General features: G+C 45.0%; 1 protein-coding gene across 1 annotated transcript in view; it reads left to right on the forward strand.

Moving 5' to 3' along the window:
- The window catches only part of RCE1 (Ras converting CAAX endopeptidase 1), a 228,525-nt gene extending 205,170 nt beyond the window's left edge, over positions 1 to 23,355 (forward strand). The window contains exons 6-8 of the mRNA XM_073605129.1: positions 13,388 to 13,459; positions 13,597 to 13,659; positions 22,226 to 23,355. Coding sequence (XP_073461230.1) covers positions 13,388 to 13,459; positions 13,597 to 13,659; positions 22,226 to 22,461 — 371 coding nt within the window. The 3' untranslated portion in view covers positions 22,462 to 23,355. The remainder of the gene's footprint in view (positions 1 to 13,387; positions 13,460 to 13,596; positions 13,660 to 22,225) is intronic.
- Positions 23,356 to 23,627: the final 272 nt, after the last annotated feature.

Consider the following 23,627-nt stretch of genomic DNA (forward strand, 5'->3'; position numbering starts at 1 on the left):
TCAAAGTATTCACCAGAGAAAAGAAAAAAACACTTGTGTATCATCCATTGAACACTCCAATCTGTCAACAATACCATCACAAACATCCAGCCCTCTCCCCCCCCTACATATTTCCCCCACCTCCCTATCCCACCTTTACTAATATCTCTCCCACCTCCCATAACCCCCCCTTACCTCCCAACCCACACCCCCTCACCTCCCAACCCACACCCCCTACTTACCTATACCCTCGCAATCTCCTAACTTTTCACTTCTCAAGCGAGAAATCTTTGAACATATTATGTTTTTGCGAAATTCTTACATTTTGGTCAGAGTGCGGGGTTGCACGTACCTCCATCCCCTGGGTCCTACACAACAAATAGTGATATTTGCAACATTTTATAATCTAGCATTTAGTGTAAAAAAAAAATATATATATATGATATCACCCCATTAGAAGTTGGCACAATCCTATACAAAAAACATTAGCACATTATGCTGATGTTTCCAATGGGGAAGCTAAAATCTGGGGGGGGGCCTCTCGGGGGGGACGACCCTCTTTTCCTTTTTTCATTTTCCCTTCCTTTTAGGGGCCAGCTATAATAATCAGTCATATGATTCAAAGTTTTCTGAGGCTGATCAAATATTCAAGTTGACTGAGCATTCTAGGCAAATTCTATCTTTCCATTACAACCTCCTCTGTTGTTGGGGAGCACACTCCCCTAATGGTGGAAGCTCTATCCATGTAGGAACTTCAAAAGCCTCTGTGCCCAAGAAATGAAACAAGTCTGGTAACTGGACAGAGTCATGCAGGCTAAAGCTACGTTCCTCCTTCTTAATATGTAATGAAAGTGGGTGCCCCCATCGATATGTAGCGCCCTTGGAACGTAGTAGGTCCAATAGGGGTTTCAACAGGCGGCGGCTGTTTTTTGTCTGAGGACACAGGTATAGATTTATTTGTATCTCTGCACCATCATAGACCACTGAGCCTTTTTGCCATGACGTCCTGATTTTATCCTCCCTCGTTCTAAAAAAGTATACTCGACATAACACATCACGGGGGTTACCATGGTCTAGATTGCGGGCAGTGGGGACTCTATGTACCCGATCCAATTCAATCAAGTTATCAGGGGGTTTCTCCAATAGCTGGTTAAAAATCTCATTCACTGTTTTTCCTAAATCCGACCCCATAACCATTTCGGGTATCTCCCTTACCCGCACATTGTTCCTCCTACTTCTGTTTTCAGCATCTTCCGATTGTAGTTGCAGCCTGATCAATCTCTGATGTTGGATACCCAGCTTCTCCTCCAGAGCCTGCAAACGTATATATCAGATGTGTCCTGCTGTGTTTCTAGGGGAGTTACTTTCTGTTCTGTGACCACAGTTTTAGCCCGGACCTCCTCTATCTCTTCCCTCAGTGTGCCCGTTAAGTGGCTCAGCAGCTACTGTATATCTTCCTTAGTAGGAAGAGCCTGTATCAGCTGCCGAATATCTGATTCATGTCCCTGGGAGTATGGGCTGCCTGAGTTTGTAATACACGGCTGTGAGTCCGTTTTGGGTAGTCCCCTGCGCGGGTACAGATAGATCCCGTCCCACCACCTCCGATCGCACGGCTGACATTACCTCAGATGGTCGGGTGGCAACATCCGAGGCGCGTCCGATCGTAGTTCCTGCAGTGGCGCCATTTCCGACCTGGCCAGGCTTCCGGTGTCTTTCCTTATCGTCAGATATCTAGTAATGTAGGAATGGTTGGGAGTATAAGGCGCTTCTGTATTCTTCCCCCTTCTCGGCATGAGATATACGATTGTGAGGTTTTAGCAAAACTGACGTTCTTCTGGAAGAATGCACTGTAGTACTACAGAGCTTTACTCCAACACATCCTCACTCCATCTTGCCTGAGCCACTCCCCCCAGAAACTGAAGGTCACCCTTAATCGCATCTTCACAAAGTGGAATAAAACGCATTAGGTCCCCTTCTACCACCCAGGACCCTCAAACAGGAATACTGGGAGAAGGAAGATCCCCCTCAGGGGACCAGGTAGAAACTGATGACTCCTTTTCTGAGGAATCAAGTGGGGAAGGACCCTCTTCAGCTTCACAGACTGAGAAATTGCTGGTGCATTCTCTTACTGAAATGGTCCGCTCCACATTTAAGTTACCCGTAACTGAGTCAGTTGTAAAGCCCACTTCTTGTTTGGGTTCACTGAAGCCTCCTCAAGCTGTGCATGCTTTTCCTGTCCATTCTTTGCTGGAAAAGCTTATATATTCTGAGTGGGATCACCCAGATAAGCATTTTTTCCCTCCCAAAAAGTTTTCAACACTTTATCCTATGGAGGAAAAATTTACAAAGATGTGGGGTATACCAGCAATTGACGCTGCTATATCCTCTGTAAATAAAAGTTTGACTTGTCCCATTGACAACACTCAAATGCTTAGGGATCCAACTGATAAAAAGATGGAATTCCTGTTAAAAAACATTTGGTCTTTGGCAGGTTCAGCAGCTCAACCTGCAGTGGCGGCAATTGGATTGTGTCAGTCCTTGAGAGACCACTTGAAACAGGTGCTCAAGGTTTTCCCTGAACAGCAGGCCCAGGAGTTAGCCGAGCTGCCAGCGGCTTTGTGTTTTCCAATTAACGCAATCAGAGATTCTATCCTTCAGACCTCTCGCCTCACACTTGGGCTGGTGCATATGTGAAGAATCTTATGGTTGAAAATTTGGTCAGCCGAAGTGCTATGCAAAAAGCTCCTGGCTGGTTTTCCTTTCCGCGGTGAAAGGCTGTTTGGGGATGATTTGGACAATTATATCCAAAAGATATCAAGTGGCAAAAGTACCCTTTTGCCAGTTAAGAAAAGGAGTAAACATCCCTCATTTAAACGGGCCCTTTCTCCAGTGCCAGGGGCATCAGCCTCCAGGCAGTCGCAACGGCCTCCACCGCCAGGTTCAAGAGGTAAAACTCAGTCAACCCCAGGGACAAAAGAAGTCCTGGGGGAGGAAACCTACAAGACAGAATGCTAAAGCCTCTTTATGAAGGGGTGCTCCCGCTCGTTCGAGTGGGGGTAATACTGCTACAGTTCTCAAGGGTCTGGCAGTGGGATTTTCAGGACAGATGGGTGGTCTCCACAATAACTCTAGGTTACAAACTAGAGTTCTGAGAATTCCCATCTCCTCGTTTCCTCAGATCAAATGTTCCCAAAGATCCAGAGAAAAAGATGTCTCACCTTCAAGTGTTAGACCGACTCTTGTCGCAAAAAGTGATCATGGTGTTTCCCATGAAAGAGCAGGGGTTTGGGTTTTATTCAAACCTTTTAACGGTGCCAAAACCAAATGGGGGTGTCAGACCCATTCTAGATCTAAACCGTTTCCTGAAAATTCGATCTTTTCGCATGGAATCAATCCGATCAGTAGTCTCCATCCTACAAGGAGGAGAACTTCTGGCATCAGTCGACATCAAGGATGCATACCTGCATGTACCTATTTTCCCCGCTCATCAGAAATATCTGCATTTCGAAGTGAAAAAACTTAATTTTCAGTTTGTAGCTCCACCTTTCGGTCCAGCTACTGCACCTCGGGTGTTTACAAAGGTCCTGGCCTCTCCTCTGGCCAGATTAAGGGCCCAGGGTATAACAATTATAGCTTACATAGACGACCTGCTCTTGATAGAGCGGTCGGTAGCCCACTTAGACCAAAACTTGGTCACCACAGTCAACTACCTGGAATACCTAGGTTGGGTCCTCAACCTTGAGAAGTCTTCTTTAAAGCCAGTAAGAAGACTAGAGTACTTGGGTCTGGTTATAGATACAACCCAAAAGAGGGTATTTTTACCCCAGGCAAAGATCAGTGCCATAAAGGAGCTGGTTCAGGTGGTCAGGGCGAAGAAGGGTCCTTCTATTTGCCTTTGCATGAAGTTGTTGGGAAAGCTGGTGGCTTCATTCGAAGCGGTTCCCTATGCTCAGTTTCATTCAAGACTGCTGCAAAACAGTATCCTGTCTGTCTGGAACAAGAAAGTCCAGGCGCTAGATTTTCCAATGCGCTTGTCGCCAATAGTGCGTCAGAGCCTCAGTTGGTGGTTGATACCCGAGAATCTGCAGAAAGGGAAATCCTTCTTACCAGTTACCTGGAAGGTGGTAACAACAGATGCCAGCCTTTTGGGTTGGGGAGCAGTCCTGGACCTTACCCATCAACATTCTAGAGATTCAGGCAGTGCACCTAGCCCTAAAGGCCTGGACAATCAGGTTGCGGGGCTGTCCTGTCAGGATCCAGTCCGACAATGTCACAGCAGTGGCTTATATCAATCACCAAGGCACCAGAATTCGTGCAGCCCAGGGAGAGGTAAACCAGATCCTAACCTGGGCAGAAAAGCATGTGCCGTGCATATCGGCAATATTCATTCCGGGGGACTGGCAGGTGGACTACTTAAGTCGCCAGTAGTTATTCCCGGGGAATGGTCCCTTCACCCCGACATCTTCCTGGCTATATGCCTAAGATGGGGGATCCTGGATGTAGATCTGTTTGCGTCCAGGTTCAACAACAAGGTCGACAACTTTGTGTCAAAAACAAGGGATCCACTCGCTTGCAGAACAGATACGTTGGTGACCCCGTGGTATCAGTTCTCACTGATTTATGCACTCCGTCCTATTCTGCTGCTACCACAACTTCTTTGCAGGATCAAACAGGAAAAGTAGTCAGTGGTTCTTGTGGCCCAGAAAATCTTGGTATGCAGAAATAGTAAAGATGGCGGTAGAAGCCCCATGGACCCTACCACCTCGTCCAGACCTGCTATCGCAGGGACCAGTGTTCCATCCTACCTTACAAACGCTAAATTTAACGGTTTGGCTATCGAAACCCACATTCTGAAGAATTGCGGGCTTTCTGGCTCAATGATATCTTGATTAAGGCAAGAAAGCCAGTTTCCAGAGTCATTTATTATAGAGTCTGCAAGGCATATGTTTCCTGATGTGAATCCAGGGGTTGGCATCCCAGAAAGTATGTCATAGGTAGAATCCTTGCCTTTCTGCAAATGGGTTTAGAGATTAAGCTGGCCTTGAGTATTATCAAGGGCCAGGTCTCAGCCTTATTGGTGTTGTTTCAACGTCCGCTTGCTTTGCATTCTTTGGTCCGAAGCTTTATACAGGGGGTAACGCGGCTTAATCCACCGGTTAGAGCACCCCTGAACCTTTGGGACTTGAATTTAGTTCTGTCGGCTTTACAGAAACAACCTTTTGAGCCGATACAACATATTCCCTTGGTCCTTTTGACAAGCAAGCTAGTTTTTCTGGTTGCCATTTCTTCTGCAAGAAGGGTATCAAAATTGGCGGTCTTTCTTGTAAAGAGTCATATTTATTTAATCATTCACAAGGATAGAGTAGTATTGCATCCTCATCCTAGCTTTCTACCGAAGGTAGTTTCAGGTTTTCATCTAAAGGTTATTGTTCTGCCTTCATTTTTTCCAGAACCCTGTTCTACGGAAGAAAAGTCACTACGTTCTCTGGATGTAGTGAGAGCGGTCAAAGTCTATTTGGAGGCGACTGCTCAGATTCGGAAAATGGATGTTTTGTTTGTGTTGCCTGAAGGTCCTAAAAAAGGACAGGCAGCATCGAAATCTACTATTGCTAAGTGGATTTGGCAAGTAATTATTCAATCTTATGGCTTGAAGCGGAAAGTTCCACCTTTTCAAATCAAAGCGCACATGGGCAGTGCATCACCAGGCCTCCATGGCTCAAATCTGCAAGGCCGCAACTTGGTCTTCAGTCCGTACATTCACCAGATTCTATCAGGTGGATGTAAGAAGGCATGAGGATATCGCCTTTGGGCGCAGTGTGCTGCAGGCAGCAGTATAGGTCCTCAAGTCTGATTGCACCCTACTTTTGTTTGTGTCTCCCTCCCCTCAGTTAGCATTGCTCTGGGACATCCCATACAGTTATTACTGTGGCTCTTTGTCCCATGATGTACGATAAAGAAGATAGGATTTTTATAACCGCTTACCTGTAAAAACCTTTTCTTGGAGTACATCACGGGACACAGAGGTGCCTCCCCTCTTCTAATACACATTTATTGCTTTGCTCCAAAACTGAGGTACTCCCAGTAAGGCTAGGGGTTATATAGGGAGCTAAAATTCCTGTCTGGGGGGTGTCAGTGTCCATCACCTAAAGGTGCCTATATAACCCACACAGTTATTACTGTGGCTTGTGTCCCGTGATGTACTCCAAGAAAAGGATTTTACAGGTAAGCTGTTTGCAAAGATTTCAAAAATAGGATTTTTATAACAGCTTACCTGTAAAATCCTTTTCTTGGAGTACATCACGGGACACAGAGCCACAGTAATAACTGTATGGGTTATATAGACACCTTTAGGTTATGGACACTGGCACACCCTAGACAGGAAGTTTAGCTCCCTATATAACCCCACAGTCACAGATCAGCTGCGGAGCTGATCTGTATCTTACCTTTACTGCTGTAGGTCGGCTGGCACCTGTTGTTCCACTAGCTTGTGTTCAGGTTTGCTGCACTCTGCAGCTATGGGTGTCGCCAGCCTCACCTGTTGCTTAATTTATAATTCCTTCCTGCTATTTCCCGTCCAGCCCCTCGTGCTTCTCTATTTAAATCCCTTTCGGACCACTTTCTGGTTGCTTGAGCAACGCTTGTTTCCGAGCTCCCTGCTTGTAACCTGCTTTAACCTGACCTCTTGAGAACTGATCTCTTGTGTACCGACTCGGCTTGCTCTGATTACATTGTCTGCAGCCCACCCTGACCTTGGCTTGCTATCCGGCTCTCCTTTGCTTCATCCATCCATCTTTGTCTGACAGAGTCTTCTGGTACTTCCCTAGTGAGCAGGGTGAACCCATGGGTCGTGACCTGGGGTCAGCACGCAGCCAAGCCCAAACCCTTGTGAGGGGGTCCCTGGCAGAATACCGTCTGGCCCTTAGACTCCACGCCCTGGGGGATCCTGTGTCACCTGCTCGCCTGTGGGCTCACTGTAAATAGTACCGTGACAGTTTGCTTAATCCATGAGCTCCTCTGAGAGTCGGCCACTGACCGAGGATCAAAAGCAACATCTAGTTCAGAGACTTAACTCCCAGCAAGCAAATCAAGAGCAAATAATGTTGGTTCTACAGGATCTTGCCTCCCGTCTGGATCGTCTGCAATTCGCTACAACTGCAGCTCTTCACGTTCATGCTTCTGCTTCAGCTGCTCCCGTGTTACCTGCTACACCTGGCTATCCCTGCTTGCATCTGCCGCCACCACCTTGTTTTTCTGGCGACCCGAAGGCTTGTCGGGGCTTCATTAATCAGTATTCCATCCACTTTGAACTTTCCAGCCATCATTTTCCAACTAATCGCACCAAAGTCGCTATATAATCTCTCTCCTGGACGGTGATGCTCTAGCTTGGGCCTCCCCACTCTGGGAATCACACAATTCTATCACCTCAGTCCTCCAGTCCTTTTTGAATGCATTCCGGAAAACTTTTGATGAGCCTGCCAGAGTGTCTTCTGCTGCTGGGGCCCTCCTTCGTCTTCATCAGCAAGGAATGACAGTCGGCCAATCTGCAGTTCAATTCCATACGCTGTTCGCTGAACTCAAATGGAATAATGAGGCCCTTACTGCTACCTTCTGGCAAGGCCCATCTGAGCGTGTAAAGGATGAACTCGCTGGACGCACCATTCCTACCTCATTGGATGATTTAATCGCATTGAGCATTCAAATAGACATTCGCTTTCAGGAGTGGGCCCTGGACAAATCTAAATCCAGTCATCCCCCTGCTGGCCGTCCAGCACAGGTAGTCCAAAGACCTGTGGAATCCTCTCCGTCTTTAACCTCTCACACGGAAGAACCTATGCAGCTTGGATGAACTCGCCTCGCTCCAGAGGAGTGTGCCCGACACATGGGATTAGGCTTGTGCCTTTATTGTGGTGATTAAAAGACATCTTTTGAACTCCTGTCCAATCCCCCCGGGACTCCAGGGTCTAGGTCACTCAGAGAGAGGTGATCTAGACTGATCCTTGCAGAAACACTCTCCGCATCTTGACTGGAACTGTGGGCAAGTATTGGCTTAGGGTCCTTAGTGCCAGCAACTATGTATTTCCAAGGTACTACAACCTCCTTCCATTCCTCTGGCTGAAACCTCCACAATTCCCATGTTGCCTTCCCAATATCAGCCCTTCCGAGATGTTTTCTGCAAAAAGTCTGCTGATCGCCTTCCTTCTCACAGAGACTATGATCTTTTACCAGGGACCTCTCTTCCCCGAGGCCGAGTTTACCCTCTATCTATCCCAGAGACACAACCCATGTATGAATACATTCAGGAAAACCTGAAAAAGGGTTTCATCAGGAAATCCAGCTCACCTGCCAGAGCCGGATTTTTCTTTGTGGGGAAAAAAGATGGTTTTGTCCATGCATCAACTACAGGGGTCTTAACGCCATCACTGTGAAGAACCGATACCCTCTTCCTTTAATTTCAGAACTCTTTGACAGACTGCGAGGTTCTCATGTTTTTACCAAATTGGATCTTAGAGGTGCCTACAATTTAATAAGAATCCGGGAAGGAGACGAGTGGAAGACCACCTTTAACACCAGGGACGGACATTATGAATATCTCGTGATGCCCTTTGGCTTATGTAATGCCCCAGCTGTCTTCCAAAATCTGGTTAATGAGATCTTCCACAAACTTCTGTATGTCTGTGTGATATTCTTATTTTTTCACCAGACTTACATACCCATCGTCTCCATGTGAAAGCTGTGCTACAGCGTCTGCGGGACAATTGTCTATATGCAAAATTGGAGAAATGTCTATTTGAACAAACACAAGTTCCATTTCTGGGCTTCATAATCTCGTCACAGGGCCTCCTCATGGATCCAGCCAAACGTCGGGCCATCTCTGAGTGGCCCCAGCCCTCTGGTCTTTAAGCCACCCAACGCTTTTTGGGCTTCACCAATTACTATCTCTCACCCGCAAGGGTGTCAATGCCCGGCTCTGGTCCCCTGAAGCCATTGATGCTTTCCACAAACTCAAGGCAGCCTTCCTCTCCGCCCCAATTCCCAATTCTCCTACGTCTGGACATTACGAAACCCTTTTCTATGGAGGTTGATGCCTCTTCAGTAGGGGTCGGTGCCATCCTACTCCAAGCTCAGAAGGGCAAGTCTCAGCCTTGCGGATTCTTTTCCAAGAAGTTTTCTAAGGAAAGAAAAGAACTATACCATTGGGGACCGTGAACTACTGGCTATTAAACTAGCTCTTCAAGAATGGCAACATCTTCTAGAGGGTTCTCCCCATTGTATTACCATCTATACTGATCATAAAAATCTGCAGTATTTACAATCCGCGAAATGCTTGAACCCACCTCAAGCTCGGTGGGCCCTCTTTTTTTGCCCCCTTTAACTTCAACTTTACCTTTTGTGCAGGTGCCAAAAACCTTCAAGCCGATGCCTTGTCCAGGTCGTTTGATATCAACGATTCTGAGAATCACCTTGATCCTGGTCCCATCATCCCTCCGCATCGTATTCTAGCCACTACTCAGCTCCGGTCTACACAGCCTCCAGGTAAAACGTTTGTAGTTCCTGCACTTCGTCCTAAACTCCTTGCCTAGGCACATGACTCTAAGTTCTCTGGACATCCTGGTATACCTCGTACTTGTGACCTTCAGCGTCATTACTGGTGGCCCTCTCTTCGTAAGGATGTCAAAGAGTATTCAAGCTTGTACGGATTGTTTGTGTCTTCCACGTCCACCCCAGCTGGGTTGCTTCTGCCCTTACCAGTTCCCGATATACTTTGGTGTTGTATTTCCATGGATTTTATCTCGGATCTGCCCCCCTCAACAGGTTCTACAGTCATGTGGGTATTGGTGGATCGGTTCTCCAAAATGTGTCACGTGATTCTTCTCCCAGGCCTACCTTCTGCTCCCAGTCTTGCCACGACTTTCATTAAGGAGATCTTTCGTCTTCATGGGATGCCTTCACATATCGTCTCTGACAGAGGAGTTCAATTTACTGCTCGGTTTTGGAGAGCCTTGGCCAGCTCCTTTGGGATTAAATTGGATTTTTCATCTGCCTTTCATTCCCAGACCAATGGGCAAACGGAGCGTGTCAATCAAAATGTAGAACGTTTTCTCCGTGCCTTCATCTCAGCCCACCAAGATGACTGGGTGGACCTTTTGCCCTGGGCAGAGTTTGCCTTAAACCATCACTCCAATGCCAGTTGTGGAAAATCTCCCTTCTTCACAGTTTACAGGCAGCATCCATCTGTTACTTTTCCTGTTCCCATTTCTCCTCTTGTACCAGCAGCAGCTGAGACCCAAAGGTCCTTCAACTCAGTCTGCAAAGAAGTCTCTGAGAATCTTCATCTAGCTGCTTCCAAGCATAAAACGGCAGCAGATCGTCATCGCCGTCCAGCTCCTAAGTTCCTGCCTGGCGATAGAGTTTGGCTCTCTACCAAGCACATCCGACTCCGGGTGCCCTCAATGAAATTTGCCCCTTGCTTCATTGGTCCATTTTCTATTCTCCATCAGATCAATCCAGTTGCTTTCAAGCTCCGTCTGCCCTCTCATCTCAGGATGCCCAAAGCCTTCCATGTCTCCCTGCTCAGGCCACTGGTCCTCAATCGCTTCTCTCGCCCTTCTTCTCACCCCGCTCCTGTGGCTGATACCACGGATCAGTATGAGATTAAAGAAATATTGGACTCCAAATACTCCCGAGGGAAGCTGCTCTATCTGATTGGAAGGGCTATGGTCCGGAGGAGAGGTCTTGGGTTCCTGCCACCGATATCTCAGCCGCACGCTTGGTGACCAGATTCCATAGGAAATTTCACTCCAAGCCAGCCCCCAGACGTGTAGGGGGACCTCATAAAGATGGGGGGTATTGTCACAGATAAGCTGCAGAGCTGATCTGTGTCTTACATTTACTGCTGTAGGTTGGCTGACACCTGTTGTTCCACTAGCTTGTGTTCAGCTCTGCTGCACTCTGCAGCTATGGGTGTCGCCGGCCTCACCTGTTGCTTAATATATAATTCCTTCCTGCTACTTCCCATCCAGCCCCTCGTGTGCTTCTCTATTTAAATCCCTCTTCAACTACTTTATGGTTGCTCGAGCAACGCTTGTTTCTGAGCTCCCTGCTTGTAACCTGCTTTAACCTGACCTCTAGTGAACTGCTCTCTTGTGTACCGACTTGGCTTGTTCTGATTACATTGTCTGCAGCCTGCGCTGACCTTGGCTTGCTATCTGGCTCTCCTTTGCTTCATCCATCCATCTTTGCCTGACAGAGTCTTCTGGTACTTCCCTAGCAAACAAGGTGAATCCGGGGGTCATGACCTGGGGTCAGCACGCAGCTAAGCCCAAACCCTCGTGGGGGGGTCCCTAGCAGAATACCAGCTGGCCCTTAGACTCCACACCCTGGGGGTTCCCGTGTCACCTGCTCGCCTGTGGGCTCACTGTAAGTAGTACCGTGACACCCTCCCCTTACTGGGTGTACCTCAGTTTTGTAGCAAAACAGTAAATGTGTATTAGAAGAGGGGAGGGACCTCTGTGTCCTGTGATGTACTCCAAGAAAAGGATTTTACAGGTAAGCTGTTATAAAAATCCTATTTTTGAAATCTTTGCAAATGTATTAAAAATAAAAAAGAAAAAAAATCCCATGTACATAAGGTATTCACAGCTTTTGGTCAGTAGTTTGTTGAAGCACCTTTGGCACCAGCTACAGCCTCAAGTCTTTTGAGTATGATGCTACAAGCTTTGCACGCCTATTTTTGGGCAGTTTCTCCCATTCTTCTTTGCAGGACCTCTCAAGCTCCATCAGGTTGAATGGGGAGCATCGGTGCACAGCCATTTTTGGATCTCTCCAGAGATGTTAAATCGGGTTCAAGTCTGGGCTTTGGCTGGGCCACTCTAGGGCATTCACATTGTTGTCCCGTAGCCACTAATTTGTTGGCTGTGTGCTTAAGGTTGTTGTCCTGTTGGAAGATAAACCTTCGCCCCAGTCTGAGGTCCAGAGTGCTTTCGAGCAGATTTTCATCAAGGATGTCTCTGTACATTGCTGCAATCATCTTTTCCTCCATCTTGACCAGTCTCCCAGTTCCTTCGGCTGAAAAACATCCCCACAGCAGGATGCTGCCACCACCATGCTTCACTGTAGGGATGGTATTGGGCAGGTGATGAGCGGTGCCTGGTTTCCTCCAGAAATGGCACTTGCCATTCAGGCCAAAGAGTTCAATCTTTGTTTCATCAGACCAGAGAATTTTGTTTGGTCTGAGAGTCCTTCAGGTGCCTTTTGGCAAACTCTAGGCAGGCTGTGCCTTTTTACTGAGGAGTGGCTTCCATCTGGCCATTCTACCATACAGGCCTGATTGGTCGAGTGCTGCAGAGATGGTTGTTCTTCTGGAAGGTTCTCCTTTCTCCACAGAGAAATGCTGGAGCTCTGTCAGAGTGACCATTGGGTTCTTGGTCACCTCCCTTCCTGGGCAACCCGCTCTGGGAAGAGTCCTAATGGTTCAAAACTTCTTCCTTTTAAAGATGATGGAGGCCACTGTGCTCATTGGGACCTTCAATGCTACAGCCTTTTTTCTGTACCCTTCCACAGATCTATGCCTCAATACAATCCTGTCTCTGAGGTCTACATACAATTCCTTGGACTTAATGGCTTGATTTGTGCTCTGACATGCACTTTTAACTGTGGTATCTTATATAAACTGTGTGCCTTTTCAAATAATTTCCAATCAACTGAATTTACCACAGGTGGACTCCAGTCAAGTTGTAGAAACATCTTAAGGATGATCAGTGGAAACAGGATGCACCTGAACTCCATTTTGAGTGTCATGGCAAAGGCTGTGAATACTTATGTACATGTGATTTTTTATTTTTTTTTTGTTAATACATTTGCAAAGATTTCATTGTCATGGAGTATTGTTTGTAGAATTTTGAGGAAAATAATTAATTGAATCCATTTTGGAATAAGGCTGTAACATAACAAAATGTGGAAAATGTGAAGCGCTGTGAATACTTTCAGGATGCACTGTAAATTCACTCAATATCTAAAAAACACATCGAACAGACTAGAAGTTCCCCTTATTGTACATGTTGTAAAAACCGTTTTTTATCCAAGATATGGGGCTGTTTATTCTGTATAACAGGGGTCTCCAAACTTTCTAAAGGCAGGGCCAGTTTACTGTCCTTCAGACTTTAGGGGCGCCGGACTGTTACCAGTGGGAGTAAACAATGTCCGATATTTGGTATTGGGGGGGGGGGGGGGGAATAGTGCCACATTTTTGTAGTCCATGGAAAGAATTATGCCCCATCGGTGGTGTCAGTGGAAGGAATTATGCCCCATTGTTGGTGTCAATGGCAGGAATATTGCTGAAAATTTTTTTACTACCACACATTAGCTCACATTTACTGTGTTTTTTATATATCTGTATGTTTTGTTTCAGCTCATTTCCATCACGTTATTGAGCAGCTACGATTTCGACAGGGTACTGTTCTGAACATATTTCTGTCAGCTGGTATGTAATGTGTTTCCTTTTTAAAGCAAAGTTTTCTTTTTTTTCTGACCTCTTCCGTCCTGTATTTTCTGTTTTACTTTTTCTTTCCTGTTTAGTTTCCTATTGTCAATCCAGGAATTTGTTTTTTCTTTTTATAGCATTTCAATTTTCATATACTGCAGTGTTTGGAGCTTACACAGCCTTTATCTTCATTAGAACAGGTGAGAATATTGGTGAGACCAATTTGCCATGATTTAAATTGTCGTTTAATATAGAAAAACAATATACAGTGTACATCATCACATAAAGTACAAGCAGGATTTTTTTCTCCTCACTTCGGGAAAGTGCAATATAGCTCTGTAGTTAATCATTTAATCCTAGTTGGGTATTGGTTTTTCACAGATAGCACATCATCTTGCCTTCTTAAAGCGGGAGTCCGGCGACCAATCTTTTTTTTTTGGTCATTGAGACACTTTGCTAACCCCAAAATAATACTCACAGTTTGGGTGTAATATTTCCACCTCTGTTTTCGGACTGAAGAATAACTTAAAAAATGTGATGCTGGCTGTTTCCATCTTGCTTGTGGGCATGTGAACCCCACAAGCATTGATTTCCTGGATGCGGTGAATGCTGTTCATTCACAGCTTGTTCACATGCATGATCACTAAGCTCCCAGGAGACAGAGCGGCGCCAGGGAAAGGCAATAAACACGCCTACTCCCGTGGGAGGAGAGACAGGAAGTGCCACAATAAAGTACAATATAAAGGTAATTACAGCAAAAAAAAATTTGAGTGGAACCCCGCTTTAAGCTTTTTTGTTGGACATGCCCATGCATGTACTAAAAAGTATATTCCAATACATAACTGGTACAAATGCATTGCATCAGTTTACTTGTTGCACCGTTTAGCACTTTTTATAACACACATGGTGCTACTTTCTACAGTTCCCAGCACAGAGTAAATATGTGCTGGAGCGCTGGACCTCAAGGGGACAGAGATTTGGGAGTCTGAATCTAACTTTCAGAAGCAGCTCTTTGTTGTCCCATAGAGCAGGGGTAGGCAATCTTTCAGAGGTGAACATATGGTTGTATACCCGCGCTATGGCTCTCCAATGAATCCTTACAAAATGACAGGGCTGCTGCTGTGGTGTAGGTTTGATGAACCCTATAGTGTTAATCCATGTATCTGCAGCACTGCCCTTAAACACCTATGGTACCGAAAAACTCTGTATAAACATAAATATCAGTTATGCAAAAAATTCTATAAACCTAATATTGCATATAGGATCAAACTAACCACAATTACTATAAACCTAATATTGCATATAGAATCAAACAAATTAACCAAAATAACTATAAACGTAATAATGCATATAGGTTCCAACAAACTAACCAAAGTTCTATAAGTGAAATTAGTACATATTTCTAATTTACAATACAAAAAGTTCATATAGAAAGTGCTCAAAAGTAATAAAGTACTCTGTGCATAAGAACTTGTCGATATGTAAAACTGTGTCCAGTGAAGTTTCACAGTGGCGTTGTTCCCCTACTCACCAACATTAGATGGCTCTCTGAGCCACGCAGGCGTTAATGATGTTTGGATATTTTGTCTCTCCTTCACCCCTCCTTCCTTTGCATGCAATCATCAGATGGTAGTAGATGGCTTCACAAACTCAAACGTGTGGATGTGTAATCTCCCTTTTACTCCTCCTCCACTCCTCCAATGCAAACTCCAGGTTCGAGGCAGCAAATGAATCATATAGGATAGGATGGAAGAAATCTCCATAGTGTAACACTGTTAAGCTTAATTAGAATGTTAAAAACGCAACTGCACTTACATTAATACAGATCACAAAAGCATGTAAACTCTCCAAGTTGCTGCCACGGTGTGCAGATTGGCTGTGTAAACTCGTCACTGACTATCCTCGCTTGACACCTCAAGGGCAGTGTACAGAGGTCAGTAGGCTGTAGGGCAGTGTACAGAGGTCAGTAGGCTGTAGGGCAGTGTACAGAGGTCAGTAGGCTGTAGGGCAGTGTACAGAGGTCAGTAGGCTGTAGGTCAGTGTACAGAGGTCAGTAGGCTGTAGGGCAGTGTACAGAGGTCAGTAGTAGGTAGGTCAGTGTACAGAGGTCAGTAGTAGGTAGGTCAGTGTACAGAGGTCAGTAGTAGGTAGGTCAGTGTACAGAGGTCAGTAGTAGGTAGGTCAGTGTACAGGGGTCAGTAGTAGGTAGGTCAGTGTACAGAGGTCAGTAGTAGGTAGGTCAGTGTATAGAGGTCAGGAGTATGTAGGGCAGTGTACAGAGGTCAGTAGTAGGTAGGACAGTTTACAGAGGTCAGTAAGATGTATTGCAGTGTACAGAGGTCAGTAGGCTGTAGGGCAGTGTACAGAGGTCAGTAGGCTGTAGAGCAGTGTATACATGTGACCTCGGTGGTGTGGATGTGTCATTGCTATCATCCCATATCAATTTATAGAAAAAATCTATGAACCTCTGAAGGGATTTTTAAGGCAATGAAAATTTTTTTGATTTGAGTAAAAATCAATTTTATTATTATCGATCAGAGTTAAAAAGTACAAAAATTACAAAAAATAGGGATACTAAATTCAAGAAAAACTGTATATATGCAAAAAAATATAAGGATATCACATTACAAATGATTGAAAAAGTACATTGGCTAATAAAAGGAGAATTTTTGGACAGCCGTGGCGTCGAGTAGTGGAATTCCAACGCGTTTCAACATGTGTATTTCAAAGAAAAGTCTTCTTCGGGGAAATGCATCACAGTCTAAAAAGAACCCAAAATAATAATGTCATAAATTGTATGTGTACATTTCCCGCACTGTGAAACTGTCACATTACTTACGTCCTCCCAAAGCACTTCGTGGATAAGTGTAATCTCCCATGTCAGGGTATAGAGTCCCAGTCCTCCATGAGTTAAAAAATGTCCTATATCTCCTACAAGACAGCTGGATAAGTAGATTTAATCCAAGTGTTTGGCGTTTCAGCATCAAATTTATGATGACTGTCTGGAATAGGGCAGAGATAGGGAGTAATGGATAAAGGATAATAGTGGGAGGGTGGGGGGCTACAGTAAGCCCCCCCTCTCTTTTTAATATCATTAATTACCATCATTATTTTTCTTTCCCCCTCCCCAACAGAGAGGGTCCTGTTCTAATGTGGATGTGTAGAGCAAAACACACTTACTTTCCCCAGGGATGCAGGTCAAAGTGGCCTGAAGCAGTGAAGGTTCGTGTACATCCAGCAAAATGTCTGCCCTGATGGCCCTCGGTGATTCCCGAGGGAGGAGTGACGCCATTTGCCATCTCTGGCGTCCTTTTATGTGGTGTGTGCGGGGAAAGGGTGCTGCGCCAGCCAATAGCGCGGCTCGCCTGCCCAGGCCGCCATCAGGTACGTTCCACGTGAGGACGTTAAGCGTCACCATGGCAACGAACACCGCCGCGGATACCGCACATGCGCGCCGCGATGGCGTGTGTCTCATCGTGCATGTGCGCCGCCACGGCGTGCGTCTATCACAAGGTGGAGCAGCATGTATGGGCCGGCCGTCATGTTGGAAAGGGGCCGTGCCCATACTTGGAAAAAGTAAGTAAAGCAAACCACATCAGACAAAGAAATCGAAGGCTGCAGGGCAGTGTACAGAGGTCAGTAGGCTGCAGGGCAGTGTACAGAGGTCAGTAGGCTGCAGGGCAGTGTACAGAGGTCAGTAGGCTGCAGGGCAGTGTACAGAGGTCAGTAGGCTGCAGGGCAGTGTACAGAGGTCAGTAGGCTGCAGGGCAGTGTACAGAGGTCAGTAGGCTGCAGGGCAGTGTACAGAGGTCAGTAGGCTGCAGGGCAGCGTACAGAGGTCAGTGTATAGAGGTCAGGAGTAGGTAGGGCAGCGTACAGAGGTCAGTAGTAGGTAGGGCAGCGTACAGAGGTCAGTAGTAGGTAGGGCAGTGTACAGAGGTCAGGAGTAGGTAGGGCAGCGTACAGAGGTCAGTAGTAGGTAGGGCAGCGTACAGAGGTCAGTAGTAGGTAGGGCAGTGTACAGAGGTCAGTAGTAGGTAGGGCAGTGTACAGAGGTCAGTAGTAGGTAGGGCAGTGTACAGAGGTCAGTAGTAGGTAGGGCAGTGTACAGAGGTCAGTAGTAGGTAGGGCAGTGTACAGAGGTCAGTAGTAGGTAGGGCCGTTTACAGAGGTCAGTAGGCTGTAGAGCAATGTACAGAGGTCAGTAGGCTGTAGAGCAGTGTACAGAGGTCAGTAGGCTGTAGGGCAGTGTACAGAGGTCAGTAGGCTGTAGGGCAGTGTACAGAGGTCAGTAGGCTATAGGACAGTGTACAGGGGTCAGTAGGTTGTAGGGCAGTGTACAGAGGTCAGTAGGCTGTAGGGCAGTGTACAGATAACAGTAGTAGTTAAGGCAGTGTACAGAGGTCAGTAGTTTGTAGGGCAGTGTACAGGGGTCAGTAGTAGGCAGGGCAGTGTACAGTGGTCAGTAGGATGTATTGCAGTGTACAGAGGTCAGTAGTATGAAGAGCAGTGTACAGAGATCAGTAGGGCAGATGGCAGGGATGAGCAGGACAGGGGTTAGTAGGCCAGAGAACATGGTATCAACAGAGCAAAGGACAAGGGGTCAGCAGGACAAAGGAAGGGCATCAACAAGGCAGTGTAAAGGGGGGTCAGAAAGGTACAGTACAGAGGGAGGACAGAAGAGCCTGGTACAGGGTGTCTTGAAGGCACAGTGCAGGGAGGTTCGGAGTGCATGGTACAGTGAAGTCTGGAGAGTTTGGAGATGGGGGGTCTTGAGGGCACAGTGCTGGGGGGTCAGCAGGGAATGGTACTGGAGGATCAGGAGGGCATGATACTGGGGTGGTCAAGAAGGCATGGTACAGGGGGGGGCAGGAGGGCATGTTACTGGGTGTTCAGGCGGGCTGGGGGGTCTGGAGGGCACAGTACTGGAGGGTCAGAAGGGCACAAAACTGAGGGGGTCAGGAGGGTACACTACAGATGTGTTAGGAGGGCGTGCCACTGGGGTGAGAAGGGCACACAGAGGGGTTAGGAGGGGATGATACTGGGGGTCAAGAGGGCACACAGAGGGATCAAGACCCCATGGTTTCCTGATGCAGAGCAGTGCAGGGAAACTGCTGTGGCAAAGCTACCTGTTCTGGCGTGCTGATCCCACCGGACCTCCTCTCTCATCACATCTTAGAGGCATTCCCCACCCCGCAGCCGCATATGAAAGGGGCGTGCCAATTGATCGGTGGGGGTAGCATATGCAGGTTGGCAGGGCTGGGCAACCCGCATATGCTACCCCCACCGATCAATTGGCAGGGCTGCGACCCACTCGCAGTCTACCTGTAACCTGCCTGCGGATGACAAGTAGATTGCGATCAATGTGCTGCCGAACCCCGCTATAGAGCAATAAAAAGAGCCACAAAGCTTGATTCAGTCCAGTAATAATTCTTTTCTCACCAAATTGTAATGAAGAAAGCCAGCACGTTTTGGGAGCTCTAAGGTTCCTCATTTTAAGTTCAACAAATAAGGAGTACTACTAAAAACAAAGTTCAGCTCAATTTTACCTTCTTACCTTTACTAATAATAAACCTTCTATTTTCTTCACTCCCTATCATATACTCTATGTATACCAAGGACTTTTTAAATTCCGAACATCCACCAGTTCTTCCATTAACTGGATCTGATTTACTATCGTTAACAATTCTACAATTGTTGGAGATTTGTCAGTCTTCCAATATTTCAGTTTTAACTTTTAGCCGCATTTATGTGCACCATTCTTGCACTGGAGAGCTAACAAAGATATAATATTGGAACTAAGCACAATCAGTTGGTAGGGATTACTTGTACTACTGTCTCTCTAACCAGCCATACAGAACTTGTTACTGCAGAATAATATGAATACATAATGGTATGTTATCCAGCTACAGAGCATTCAGTTGGTACTTATACATTAACTTGATGTTTGCATCTTTGTAAAGTCACATATTATGCGTTTAATTAAATATTATTTACCTATTCTAGCCACACTTTTACATTTATTTGCACACCCCCTATTTTCATATGTAACGTAAAGGTACCAAGATCTTTCCCTTTCCTTGCTGAAAGAGCCATTTGGTGGCTCAGTGCGGTAGAAAACAAGCTGAGCAATGTTCTGGCAGCAACTGTTATTACCAGTCCCTCTTTCACACTCAGAAGGTTGATGCATATTGGGAACAAACCCTATAGGAGTTGCCTCTTATTGGGCAATTTCTGCCCAAAATACTTTTATTTGGGGATAGTCCTACAAGATGTTAGTTGTAACAGACTCACCCGGGACAGAGGCTTTTGGAGGGGACTGAATGCCAACCTCTTGCCTACCGATTATGGGCCCTGGCATTTGGGGGAATGGTGCACTTTGTGAGCTGTATGCCTGGGGACCCTTGAGGTGGTGTTACTTTGGATTCGGGTCCTTGTCTCCCAGGACACACAGATTCTGGGAACCCTGTGTACGCCATATTGGAAATGGTGACTGGGAGGGTATGTATTGGATTGCTTAAAATGGGACAGTAATATTTATCCACGATATCTCCCAGGATATATGTAAAGACTATTCTTGGTTTGTTTGATTCTGAACTCAACATGTTAGTTGAGAGAGCTGATCACATTGGCCTGTAGAACTGGGTAGGAGCCGGACAGTCTACTCCTACTATAGTTTGTTGCCTACTAGGCTTGAGGGGGGGGGGGGGGATCACTGTTTGTATTGTTAATTGTAATTAGCTCCTGCTATTGTGAGAAGGTGTCCTGTGTTTATACTACTGTGTGAAGCTCGGTGACCACAAGTCTGTCCTAAAGGTCATGTCTCTGAGTCACCTAGTCTGGGTAAATGATTTAGTAAACTAGCTCATGTTAATTAGGTTTCTGGTTACAGTTGTATTGTTAGAGTAATATGAGCAGGAAGGTGGAACCTCCTCTTTAACTGTATATAAAGACTTGTAATTTTGGTTCTAATAAAAGAGTCCATTGTTAGCAACTAAACAAGTATCGTCTTGTTCTGTGCTTGTGAGCGGTTGGAATTTCTAATATCTATATCCAGACTGGGAGGAAGTGGTATATGACGAAAGCACTCAAGCGGAGACGTTCCGTTACATGAGTAAAAGCTGAATGTTGGGAACTTCCCCGAGCAAGTTTAGGAGTAATTTAGGATATATATTTGCAATGCTAAATTGCATCCGATAAGTTCAGTGAAGGAATTTAAACTAGTTAAGGTGATCTCTAGCAGGAATTAGATGGGTTACTGGGTAGTTCCAAGCATCACCCCAGTTCTCCTCACCCAGAATTGAAATGTTGGCTATCTATTTAGCCTTACACCTTTCCAGAACCAACGTAGATTCATTAACCAGTTCTGAACCTGCATTCACTTTGAATCATGTGCAAATTAAATTGAAAAAATGTATTTTTGCTAGCACATGATTGGTTGATTAAAATTGAACATCCCTGAAGTATGTCTCTACCTTATTTCTGTAATACCAGAGCCCTGGAAGCCAATGGGCGAGTGGTGCCCCTTTAAAGGCCTTTGAGGTTTACATGCCTACTGTATACAAGGCACAAATATTGTGTGAAAAAAATATGGTTAACTTATATTAAACATAATAAACAAACTGCATCAAATAGTGAAATAGCAGTCCCATTACATATAATTCACTTATGCAGAACAAAAAAGTAAACTTCAAAGAGAAATATATAAAAGTCCACATGTGGAATCTTGAAAATGATGAAAGTCCACGTTTAAGAATCCCAAACCACCTCACAGACAAGTGTGCCAGTTCTGTTACCAAACCGTAATGATTTCCAAATGATAATAGATCAACAGCGCAGAAATCATCCAGTTTAGGTGCCACCACACAGGATACCACTGACTCCACCGGCTCCAAAGCCCTTCACTGGTTATCCAAAGCCAGCACCTCAAAGTAATAATGGGTAGGAGAAAGAACAAAAGACCATAGAGATTAGTATGCTAAAATCACAGGATTTATTAAAAGTAGATATGCTCACAAAAGAGTGAGTAACACAGGCTAAACACACCAAACCAGGGATCAACATCATATGCCACTGGCATTACCCTACACACATTTCATCTGGTGCAATGGACATCTTCAAGGGATAAACCTGTGGAGGCCGTGGAGTCAGTGGTATCCAGAATGGTGGCCCACCAATTGGATGATTTCTGTGCTGTTGATCTCTTATTTGGAGATCATTACTGTTTGCTGAGGGATCTGGCACACTTGTCTATGAGGTGGTTTGGGATTCTTTTTGAAATTCCTTTGTGTCCAGAATATAGGTTGCTGCATTATCTCCTTTTGCACTAAGCGCACAATTTTTTGTGCGTTTATACTGTATGACAATGACAAGTATTTTTAGAATATAATTTAAATAACTAAACATGTTGCACATTATTGTCAATATAAGGTACACCACTTTAAATTGGGTGTTCTGCATAGAATGAATATTTAACTTTATACAAGTTTCCATAGTACAGATGGCAACTTTTGTACAATGCTTCTTATTTTATGATTGACTGTCTTCTCCTGGTTTGCACTCTGTTGTCCATCAGTCAGTGGTGTAAAACAGGAGGGGAAATGCCTTTTGTCAAAATATAACTGACACCTGGTTGAAAAAACAGCTTTTCAAAGGCACTGCAGTGGAGAAAACATTTAACTTTCAGGCGGCTTAGAGGATGCTATTAATGTTTTTCATCAATTATGATTCACCTGCCACAGCTTATGATTGTTTTATTTCTTTTAGGGCACATTATAGGACCCGTACTTTGCCATTCCTTCTGCAATTACATTGGATTCCCAGCAATATTTACAGCTTTGGACCATCCACAACGCATAACTATTCTCATTTTCTACATTCTTGGGGTTGTACTTTTTTTTCTACTTCTTAATCCCATGACTGATCCTGCTCTGTATGGGGACATACCTATCTGTTACTTATTGGAGAGAGAATCTGTAGACCACCGCTCACTTTGTTCCTGACATCAGCAGCTGTCATTACACTGACCACCTTGAATGTTTTTTATGTCTGGCAAAAGATTATATGGTCTTGTGAGTCAGTCTGGTTTAACACATGTGGTTCACAAGGACCCCAGTTTTACACATGTGGCAACCTGATCAGGTGCAGAAATGTTGGTTAAGCTTGGTTTAGATGTTATATGAACTACTGAATGTCAGCTTGATGACCGGTTTTGTGCTGAGCCATCATTTAATAATTTTAGGAAACAGACTTTTTTTGACATTTCTACCAAACCCATTCAGAGTGATGGATTCACAGTTGACCTATCTTAACAAGCTACCAGGTGCTCTTCACCAGATATCATATATATTTTTGGATGTAAATGTATTCCATAATGCTATATTTTTTTACATATTGAACCTAGTCATAAAATATTTTCAGCTTTATTGAAGCATGGGTAAAAGACAGTTCCTGGAAGAGTCTTACAAAGGACATTTAGAGCTATGTACCTTCTGTACTCCTCTTTCTCATAATGGCAGTGGAAGACGTGTTTGTACAGCTGAACTTTTTTGTAGTGATGGGAGTTTTTAGAATATCAGTTAATTATTATTTATGGATATTGGTGAAAAGCTGCTATAAGAGGTCATGTTGCCAACTACAATGGTTTAGTCTTCTAACTGTACTTTCCTCTGCATCTGCTGCTGTTTCATTTCTTTTATTTGGAGCAAGTGGATTTTTTTCTATCAAAATGATCTTCTTGCATGTTCAAACCACTGAATTCAGTGTTTTGTAGATAAGGCGGTTGTCAATGCGGGTAACCTCAAGCTAGTAAATGATGTAAAATCTCATGTGTAGCTGAAACTTAAACATTGGTGCATATGATTACAATAAAAGAAGATAAACCGTTTCCTTCACTAGGCACAGAGTAAAAGAAACTCACTGAGTGATAGAAACTGCTAGTATCATTGCTACACTATCCACCTTCCACTGATGTAAACATGCGGCATCACTAATGTGAAAACCTGGGTGGCACACAACCAGATTAAAGCTGAACACCAGGCAAAACAACTAAAGGTAAACATGCGGCATCACTAATGTGAAAACCTGGGTGGCCCACAACCAGATTTAACTGAAGGTACAGGTAAAAAACATGTATGCAAACCCATTTACCTGGCAGCCTTGTGATCTA

Source organism: Aquarana catesbeiana, linkage group LG11, assembly GCF_042186555.1.
Source record: "Aquarana catesbeiana isolate 2022-GZ linkage group LG11, ASM4218655v1, whole genome shotgun sequence".
In the NCBI taxonomy this organism is placed as follows: domain Eukaryota; kingdom Metazoa; phylum Chordata; class Amphibia; order Anura; family Ranidae; genus Aquarana; species Aquarana catesbeiana.